This window comes from Cyclopterus lumpus, chromosome 5 (assembly GCF_009769545.1).
Source record: "Cyclopterus lumpus isolate fCycLum1 chromosome 5, fCycLum1.pri, whole genome shotgun sequence".
NCBI lineage: Eukaryota > Metazoa > Chordata > Actinopteri > Perciformes > Cyclopteridae > Cyclopterus > Cyclopterus lumpus.
In genome coordinates, this window is record NC_046970.1 from 16,446,916 (window position 1) to 16,456,649 (window position 9,734).

The 9,734-nt window shown below is 39.2% G+C and overlaps 3 protein-coding genes across 5 annotated transcripts; 2 read left to right on the forward strand and 1 right to left on the reverse strand.

Annotated features, from left to right (window-relative positions):
* The first annotated feature begins 14 nt into the window (after positions 1-14).
* Positions 15-1,447, forward strand: rbp7b (retinol binding protein 7b, cellular). Its single transcript, XM_034533562.1, has 4 exons — positions 15-151; positions 500-678; positions 832-933; positions 1,181-1,447. The coding sequence occupies exons 1-4, from the start codon at positions 25-27 to the stop codon at positions 1,232-1,234; spliced, it is 462 nt and encodes a 153-aa protein (XP_034389453.1). The 5' UTR covers positions 15-24; the 3' UTR covers positions 1,235-1,447.
* A 50-nt stretch (positions 1,448-1,497) lies between these two features.
* On the forward strand, positions 1,498-5,035 carry cenps (centromere protein S). The gene is made up of 5 exons (XM_034533565.1): positions 1,498-1,615; positions 1,735-1,858; positions 4,014-4,047; positions 4,229-4,295; positions 4,436-5,035. Exons 1-5 carry the CDS (start codon positions 1,586-1,588, stop codon positions 4,544-4,546), a joined length of 366 nt encoding a protein of 121 aa, XP_034389456.1. The 5' UTR covers positions 1,498-1,585; the 3' UTR covers positions 4,547-5,035.
* tardbp (TAR DNA binding protein) lies at positions 4,410-9,517 on the reverse strand. Of its 3 annotated transcripts, none has more exons than XR_004609521.1 (6): positions 8,743-9,517; positions 7,968-8,131; positions 7,736-7,876; positions 7,463-7,633; positions 6,303-7,369; positions 4,410-5,667 (listed from the first exon to the last, which is right to left on the reverse strand). XR_004609521.1 is itself a non-coding variant. In XM_034533560.1 (5 exons), exons 1-5 carry the CDS (start codon positions 8,981-8,983, stop codon positions 6,878-6,880), a joined length of 1,209 nt encoding a protein of 402 aa, XP_034389451.1. In that variant the 5' UTR covers positions 8,984-9,517; the 3' UTR covers positions 4,410-6,877. The 3 variants fall into 3 exon arrangements, 1 of the variants encoding a protein (XP_034389451.1); XR_004609520.1 differs by having other exon boundaries at positions 7,968-8,155; XM_034533560.1 differs by having other exon boundaries at positions 4,410-7,369.
* Between the last annotated feature and the right edge of the window lie 217 nt (positions 9,518-9,734).

The following is a 9,734-nucleotide window of genomic DNA, read 5'->3' on the forward strand; positions in this document are numbered from 1 at the left end:
GCATCCCTCCCATTACCTTTAAATATGTTGGCTCCTGACACTCTTACTTTTGAGAGTCAGAGAGTCAAACATCTAAAGATGCCTGTCGACTACAGCGGGACGTGGGACATTGTCAGCAATGTCAATTTTGAGGGATACATGGTTGCTCTTGGTAGGTGTCACCGGTTCTTTATAGAGACATTTGAAATATGATGGTTTTCTTTCAATTAATGTGTGATTACATATGAGGAAAACATGCATGTGCAGTGGATGGAGCAGTTTAATGCTTGTGAATGTAAAATTGTCTGTCATAGTAAATTAAATGAGAACGTATTTGATTCCTCCTCAGTGAGCATTTCTTTCTGTGGATGCCCTGAATAGTGTTACATGTCATAGTCAAAGTAATTGCTTTATTTGTTTTCGGATCAGAGCATGACGGACGTGGTGGCATGGTAAAGTTAACATGAATTCAAAATAGTGAATATTTGTTCTAAAAAATTCCTCTCACTTTGACACGCAGGCATTGATTTTGCAACGCGCAAGATTGCCTCAATGCTGAAGCCCCAGAAAGTGATTAAGCAAGATGGAGATTGTTTCACCGTCAGGACATTCACAACTTTCAGAAATTACGAGAGTTCATTCAAAATTGGTGAAGAGGTCAAAGAGGTGACTAAAGGGATGGACAACAGGTCATGCCAGGTAAAAGCTTTAGTAAAATGTAATATTTTAGTCGGACATTTCCATGCAATTATCGCTACCAGACAATATAAGTCGATAAAAGCAAGCAAATTATTGTTTTGAGTGGCTGTACTTAAATATGAAATTATATATTTCCTGTTTTTTCTCTATCAGACTGTGGTCAACTGGAGAAATGATAAGCTGGTGTGTGTTCAGAAAGGAGAAAAGAAGAACCGAGGGTGGACTCACTGGATTTATGGAGATGAGCTTCATCTGGTATGACTAGTCTTTATTCTGGCCCTTACAGTCTAGTTAGTGTTTGTGATTAACACTTTTAATTCAGATGACTTTGTCATTATTTATAGTATTTTCTCAACTCATCTGCATCTACAATTTATATTTTAATTGGTTATGCACAAAAAAATGTGGCTTCATACAATGTTATGCACTTTTTTGCTTTTTATTTTTTATTTTTACTAAAGTATGTTGAAAAATGTTACAACTTCATATTTTCTCTCCTCAGGAACTTACTTGTGAGGATCAAGTCTGCAAGCAAATTTATAAAAGGACTCTGTGATCTTATCAGATTTCAGAGAACTTCAATCACAGCATTTTCAACCAAAGACATTGCATTAAAAGCAACACAATGTAGTTTATATACTTCATAGAGAGCATGCAATTTGGGCTAATGTGTGTGATTAAATGTATCCATGTTGAAGTACCTCCTCCGCACCACACGGTGGTGCTGTATATTAAACATTGAAATAAACTCGGAAGCTGTTGTTGTAAACTACTTGTCCCGCGAGTTTTGTTTTTTCACTTGAGATATGTGTTCCCAAACTGCGTCTTGTTTCTTCGGTCACACGTTAATTCTGTGAGAATCATCCCAACTTTCTTACTCAATTAAAGCCGCTGTCATTGAAAGAAAATGTCCGCTGACAACGACGAGACTCGGCAGGTGAGAACGTTGTTGAACGTGTACGTTGGGCTGACATTAGCTCGCCACATATCCCTTTGGCAGACAGGCAATACATCTCCATTTATTTCTTGTTATCTGATTAATTGTTTTGATGTCAGAGGTTGAAGGCAGCAGTCCATTATGCGGTGGGTCGCATGTGTCAGAAGACAGGGGAGGACCACCGGAGAGAGTTCGACCGACAAGTCATCGCAGCGATAGCTGAGACCACATTCAGACAATGCGGTGGGTTCAGTTTCAAGGGGTACTAGTCCGGGATATACTAGTCCGGGATATACTAGTCCGGGGATATACTAGTCCGGGATATACTAGTCCGGGGATATACTAGTCCGGGGATATACTAGTGAGGGGATATTCTAGTGAGGGGATATTCTAGTGAGGGGATATTCTAGTGAGGGAATATACTAGTGAGGGGATATACTAGTGAGGGAATATACTAGTGAGGGGATATACTAGTGAGGGGATATACTAGTGAGGGGATATACTAGTGAGGGGATATTCTAGTGAGGGGATATACTAGTGAGGGGATATACTAGTGAGGGGATATTCTAGTGAGGGGATATTCTAGTGAGGGAATATACTAGTGAGGGAATATACTAGTGAGGGGATATTCTAGTGAGGGATATACTAGTGAGGGGATATTCTAGTGAGGGATATACTAGTGAGGGGATATTCTAGTGAGGGATATACTAGTGAGGGGATATTCTAGTGAGGGGATATACACCATCAGAGACGTACTGTACATAACATATACATGTTAAAGCTCATAGGAATCCTCTGGTCAATCTTTTTTTTGCTGCTGTTTTTTATTTGTTCAGTGAAACAAACTTTGTTCTGTGATCTGTCCAACAGAGCCAAGGATTAAAATGATCTATTGGTGTACTTAAATATCAAAACATCAGCACAACATTTTCAATATTTGTTCAGCTTTGAATCAACACTGTTATCACTTTATTGGGTGTATTTGTACATTTTGTGCCAAGTAATAATAGCTCTGAAAGTAAAAGTACTCATTATGCAGAATGGCATTTTACATAATTGTATTAAATCAGAGACTCGTATAGAGTATCTTTTTATAATATGCAGTTATGTGTCTATGTGTAAGCATTAGTTTAATGTTGCAGCTGGCAAAGGTGGGGCTGATATCAGTAATCTAAAAATGATTTATTTGTTTACTTTATTATGTATTAATCAGAATCTGCTAAATAAAACTAGTAACTAAATCAAATACATTGTTATAAAGTAAAAAGTACATTATTTAACTTTGACATGTAGTGGAGTAAAAGTATAACAGGAGTAGCATAACATGGAAATACTGAAAAGTACATCAATATTGTAATTGTGTACAGTACTTGAGTAAATGTACTTGAGTTGAGTATACTTGCATTGGATTATATTGTAGTGTTTGCATTTTTTATTTACTCATTCTTTACATTCTTTTATCAATACTCAGTTTTCCCCAGACCTCCACTAAGTTCTCCACCAGAATGCAGCCCGGTATAATAATTAAATATCATACCCAGAATGCCCTAATGCAACCAAAACACACATAGAGGTCTCAGCATCAACTCATTCTAGTATTACTCTTAAATTGTATCAACCAAAAATAATACTGAGGTACAGTATATTGGTGCTGTCAGGGTTCGAGTCCAGCCAGGACCCTTTGTTGCAGGTCATGTCTCAGCTCCTTTCCTGTCGGCTCTCTGATGTCTTTGTCTTGAGCCAAAAATTCCCTCAATATGGTAAAATAAATAAAAGTTTAAACATAATCACAAAAAATTTACCATAAGGGCTAAAAAGCTGGCATGTCATTTAATATCATGTGATCCTTCAGAATGTTACCTCAATAAATCAGAAATCCTTTGTTTGACCTTTTCACACTTTTTCCAAAATGAACAAAATAAAACAAGTTATTCCAGTATAGGATAGCTGCTACTGTAATGTAGATATAGAGCAGCGCTACACAACCGTGCTTATTTATCACAACACATAACACACTCCTCTGTCTCGTGGCCACTCTGCTCCCTTTTGCCGGGCTGTTAACAGATATGTAAAATATGTAAACAAAGCTTTAGAAAGTTTTGTTTCTAAAAAAAAAAAAGCAAGATTAATTTTTTTGTACATTAGTTATCGAGCTTCCGGCTCCACAGACTGCTGCCATGTTGACTGTGTGAGGAGTACTGAGAAATGTGTATAAAAAGCATCAACAATATTCACTATGTAAAAGTATACAGCTGGTCAAAATACCATAAGTCATAACTATATTTGATAATTGCCACCAGGTCAGGTCAGGTATGGGGGCATGCGCCAAGGCAGCGCGTTGCTGAGTCCAAATTGCCACCGGTCAATCTAAACTCAACATCCCCTTCACTTCTTTCAGATATATTTGCTAAAGACCTGGAGGCCTTTGCCAGGTGAGAATCTTTATTTGTGTTACTATATCAACAGATGAGTTAACCATGTGTGGTCTTTTAATTAATTTTATAAAATACCCGGTGAGGTATTGTTCATTTGTCTCAGTCTAAGCTAGTAGAACTAGTTTAATCTACATGTTCCATAACACATCCAATTTACAAGTTCATCTTTGATTTTCAGGCATGCTAAAAGAAGCACGGTGTCTTCAGACGACGTAAAGCTCGTAGCCCGTCGTAGTACTGCACTGGTGAGTTATTTCAACTGTGGTCAGAAAGGAATTACACAACTCATGAACCACCAAATCAAAATCAAATAGATTTCATTAACCAAACACATATCCTATGAATGTTGACAGCCAAAGTAATGTTTAATTTGCCTTTATTTCAGTCCATCTACATACAAAATAAAAGTGAAGAACTGAACCAGGAGCAGAGGGATTTGAAAAAGAAGAATACTGGGAAGAGGAAGAGCAGAGACACGGAGGAGAGCAGAGAATAAGGACAAGACACAGGCAGACCTGTAGTGTCTCACTTGTGCCCAACATTCAAATAAACATTAAAGCTGACCAATACATGACGATTAGTTAAGTGTCAACCGTGCCAGTCACTTTATGGTAATTATGCATTTTAACTATCAAGGATTCCACAGAATTAAATCTCAACACTTTCTGAAAATTGAGGAAATAACTTGACTTAGTCGTGGGTCCTGTTGATGCAATGTCATCGTAGTGCATTGACACTAGTATGACATACAATAAAGATGTGTAATCGGATTATAAAGTACAATGCTTTGTCAAAACTGCACAAACTCTGCAAAATTATATACTTACCTTGTTTTCTTTTTCAAATGATCTACATATTTTACACTAGGAAATTGCAAATATAGCTAGTCAGGCAAACTATCCATTATGTACACCCAGTGCCCACTTTATTAGGCACACCTGTATAATACATTTAATCCAATAAATCCTTCTGTTTACTTTTCTAATTTTTTTGTTGATACTTCCTTAACCTATGACCTCCAGTGTTGCTGTAATACTGGTATGCAGTATATTCAGTTGTCTCTAATATTCTGCCCCCCTCATATGTAAATAGGCAGAACCATAAATTAGAAACATCCCAACATAATGTAGTACAGTACAGCACCATTTATGACTCGTTAAAACATGATTTCATTTACACATTTGACACTTGTCTTTAAAAAAACAAACAAAAAAAATGTAAACTCCCATAATGTATAAATGACAGGACTGTTGTATTGATGTGCAATAGATTGTACAGGTGTAGCTAGTAAAGCAGCACTAAGGGCATACGGTCATCCAAAAATTACCAATTACAAAGTTCAGCAATGTGCCAGTAGTTGTTACTCAAGCCAAATATTGAAGAAAAAAAATTGCCACATTGAGATCTCCATACAAAGAATCCACTAGTAGCTGTGGATAATCAAAAAGGGATCATTAACTTCGACATGCTATTAAAAGCAGCAAAAAGACAGGTACTACCCCATGTCATGTCTGAGAAGGCCACACACTGAAAGTGTTGGAACTTCTGTCTTCATCCTTCAGAACAGACTTCAGTCAGGGTTCAAACGGAGACCTCGACCAGCAGAGCCCAAGGTCCCTAGATATGTGAATCGAATTAGATGCATTTTTATTTGACAAATTGACCCAATTAATAACTAAGCATCTATTCAAATGAACTTTATTATAGAACTCCCTTCATTTGACATGTTTTTAAACACCTCACAAACACAAGAGCTACTGGGAACCATTGGACACACCACTCCACGTTCTCACACCATCACTCACGTCCCCCAGAGTCTTCAGCAGGTGTCATCCACATCAAGTACACACAGATCAGTTCAATAACATGAAAGCACACACCATACAGCATTCAAATCAGATAATATAAGCAATACAAATCACAACATTCCACTACATTTTGATATTTCTGCACTTGATCGACATACTTAATAAAAAGTAAGGAAAAACTTGTAGATTAAAAAAAAATCTTGAAGTACTACTTAAAGAATGTCCATGTTAGGGGAGGCGCTCGTAGCATCTGCAGCTTCCACTCACACATTCAAAAAGCAGTCAAATTGGGCTCTTTCACTGCACACCCAGTCCGTCTCTCCGTTCGCTCACTCATCTCTTCACTCTTCGCCACAAGCCATCCTCAATCGCACTCATCAGTTCTTAAAATGTCAGTTGCGCAGTTCTTTCCATTTAAAAGTGGATAAAAGTGAAAACACCCACCGTCTCTTAGAACATGCGGAGTGAAGCCGTTCTTTGATGGCATTGCATTTACAGGTGGGAAGAGGGAGAATGATACCGATATCACCCCAAGAATGCTGCCAAAGAGGAGCTTCCTCACAGGAAAATGGAAGAGAGGTGAACTGCAGAAGAGATTTCAATGAAGGCTTTTCCACAGAACTTGACTGTAAATAAAGTTGCACTTAAAAAACATTTAGATTTCAACCAGATTCTTCCCAATGCACGATTGCTTTTTTAAGTCGATGACAAAGCCGGATAATGGTGAACCACAAACATTCATGCTTTTTCAAAATGGTTATCACATTTCACAATACATGCATTAGAGAATCTAGTTGAAATGGATACAAACAAATGAGACATCAAAAATAGCACTTTAGTCAGACATCCTGATAAACAATTCACTTCAACACTTTCTAAATTAAATCTTTAGCAGTTTTTCCAAATGTACAAAACATCTTCCACAAAAGTGTTAAGTTTTCAGATACGCATCAACACCAGAAATAAATTTTTGAAAAGACTCATCTTTGTCACAATACTTACCATACAAATAGTATAACTTACATACCCCACCCAGATGACTTTGACTCCATGCTGGACCCAAAACCTGAACTAAACCCACTACCACTGGTTGCAGAGTTTGACCCTGTTCCCCAGCCAAGACTGGCTGAGCCAGTGCCATAGTTGCTGTTGCCTGTACTGAAGGACTGACTCTGATCCCTACTAGAACTTGTTCCACTGGAGGTGCTGCCTGAGGTGGATGTCTGCTGCTGGCTAGCCAGCATACCCATCATCCCCCAACTACTCTGCAGGGCAGCCTGAGCAGCTGCCATCATAGCAGGGTTCAGACTGAAGGAACCAAAATTAGCCAGACTACTGTTAGTGCTGCTCCCTAACCCACTACGGCTGCTACCAAATGCTTGAGCTCCAAAACCATTCCCAAATCGTGTTGTACGATCAAACTGCCTATTGCCATGTTTGGGCTCAGCATTTGAGATGTGAACACTGACACCTTTGATAATTAGGTCCTCTCCACAAAGAGCCTGGGCAACCTATGAGAGGGGTGAAAAAAAGACATGAATCAGATCATCTGGGCAATGGTACCACTACAACGGGAAGTAATTTCTACAAATTGAACAGTATACCTGATCATCTGCAAATGTGACAAAGGCAAAAGCCCGGAATGGCTTTGGGATGAAGACATCTGTGACTTCACCATACTGCATAAAGAACTGCCGTAGGTCTTCAGTGGTCATGTCTTCTGTGCAACGGCCTACAAACACTTTCCGGCTCCTCAAAGGCTCATCTGGACCTTGCTGTAAACAAAAAGGAAAACCAATAAATACTCCAGCTTATAGAGTGATAATGTTTAAATCTCCATAACGTGTGGGAATGTACAAGAACATTAGTAGAATCACCTTTGAGTTAGGGAGCTTGCAGTCACACCATCTCCCGTCAATCATATGGCGCTGGGAGACCACCTTTTCTTGTGCCTCATACTCTGTGAATCTCACAAAGCCAAATCCTTTGGAATTTCCTGTCTTGGCATCTCGTTTTACCTGAGAGGAACAAACATGGCGCAATGAAGATCAGTTGTCACAACATGCATCCCAAAGCAATGTGTATTTTATTAATTTATTTATGTTATACCTGGACCATGATGACTTCTCCAAATGTGCCAAAGTAGTCTTTCAGGTCCTGCTCACTCGTTTTCCATGGAAGACCCAGTACGATCAGATCAGATGTCTTCATGTCCCCCCTCTTCATTTTCACAGCAGAGGAAGCGTCAATTTCTTCCATTTTCCTTTTGTTGTCTGAAATGTGATCAACACAGAGGACTACATAGAGTTTTAGTCTGACCATTATTGAGATAATTTTACATGCATGTCTTTTATCCAATTGATTTTTAATGATTATAGAGTTGCTCGAACTTACAGCTGCACATAGTATATTGGGTGCACACAAAACATACCCCGCCAATAAACCCTACTTTCAAACTAATCCCAAGTGTATGTAAATAAAATATAGTTCAAAGAACCTTTAACACATCCATAGCTATGCCAGTAGATTTAACATGACAAACAAATCTGTATAAGTCTACATAAATCGGAGACGCAAATAACTACATCTACTAGAACAACAAGAAAGTGAACTGGATCAACCAGTTTCAATAAAACATGTCACGTTACCATTTTTTGCAAGATGAACAACTTCACAAATACAAAACGTTGCCCTCTTTTTGCTTTGTTGTGAATAGATTTAGCGTCTCAAAGCGCACGTTTGTGGGCGTGGACAAACCACAGGTCACGTCATTGTCATCTATTTTCAGTGCGCTGAAGCTGCATCATGAATTATAAATACCCTCACATACCTATTCGGGTAAAGTGTCTAGTAAAGATAAACGAATACATGTGATCATATCTACCTTTTGGATAGTTCACCACGTAAACCACGTTCCCCCATCCGTTTTCTGGCGCGTGCAGGATCCCTTCCACAAGACGCACTCCTCGCATGCACTGAGACACGGGGCTCCTGAAGCGTAGGCCACACGCCCCTGGAAACTGAGCCGATACAGTTGAAAGCAGAATAGTGCCGTCGTCCTCGGACGGTATCTCCATGGGTTCCTCGTTTTCCTCCTCCGCCACTCGAATATATACTTCCGCCATTTTGCCTCGAAACAGAAAACTTCTCGCTTGAATAAAAAAGTATGCTACGGTTAGAAGTCAGCAACTCGGCTAACCTAGTTGTCCACAATAACGGCTAACGGGAGCCGATGACGCTAATCGGTTCGTTATATTTTAGGAAAAGACGGGTCAAGTTAAAATATTAGAACAAAATACTTCGGGATGGGTTGAACCTCAAGTTATTTCATAAATACTAGTCGTTCCAATTGCGCTCACGAGCGAGCATCGGCCTCCCCGTTCCTTTGTTCGACGGGACCACAGGGATCTTAGTCGGTGGACAAATGCCGTTCAACTGTGGCGCGTAATAGAAACTGCGTACAGTCTCACGCGAACTGATCCAAACAAAGGACGTCCTCGCCCTGCTCGTGTGGCTTGGCGAAGTTATCCAACTTCAACAAAACGCGCGTGTCGTCTCAAATGCACTGTTAGAAATGCAGCGGGGAGTGTTTTTCTTTTTTTTTTGTTCCACGAGGAGAAATATGAAACCACCATGTACGGCCTACCAAAATGGCTTAAACCAAGCGAAAAAGGAACTACGTCATGAGGCTGGACGGTTTCATTTCATGGGGGTGTTTGTATTGCCCGTGTGTCGTTAATATAGGAAAGTAAGGACATATTTGGTTTGTATAACGTTGTAAAAACCAACATTAATTGATAATGTGCTTGGTATTTGTATCGAAGATAATACACCTTAATTCATTGGGTTGTTGATATGTAACTTTATTTGACTTTC

Bases quoted from the DNA above. Each gene is read 5' to 3' on its own strand.
- tardbp (XM_034533560.1), bottom strand. From the start codon at position 8,983: ATGGCGGAAGTATATATTCGAGTGGCGGAGGAGGAAAACGAGGAACCC. The intron at 8,132-8,742 runs GTAGATATGATC...ATCACATTTCAG, and splicing joins CGTGGTGAACTATCCAAAAG to ACAACAAAAGGAAAATGGAA. The intron at 7,877-7,967 runs GTATAACATAAA...TGTTCCTCTCAG, and splicing joins GAGAAGTCATCATGGTCCAG to GTAAAACGAGATGCCAAGAC.
- rbp7b (XM_034533562.1), top strand. From the start codon at position 25: ATGTTGGCTCCTGACACTCTTACTTTTGAGAGTCAGAGAGTCAAACAT. The intron at 152-499 runs GTAGGTGTCACC...TTTGACACGCAG, and splicing joins GGGATACATGGTTGCTCTTG to GCATTGATTTTGCAACGCGC. The intron at 679-831 runs GTAAAAGCTTTA...TTTCTCTATCAG, and splicing joins TGGACAACAGGTCATGCCAG to ACTGTGGTCAACTGGAGAAA.
- cenps (XM_034533565.1), top strand. From the start codon at position 1,586: ATGTCCGCTGACAACGACGAGACTCGGCAG. The intron at 1,859-4,013 runs GTGGGTTCAGTT...CACTTCTTTCAG, and splicing joins GACCACATTCAGACAATGCG to ATATATTTGCTAAAGACCTG. The intron at 4,296-4,435 runs GTGAGTTATTTC...CCTTTATTTCAG, and splicing joins CCCGTCGTAGTACTGCACTG to TCCATCTACATACAAAATAA.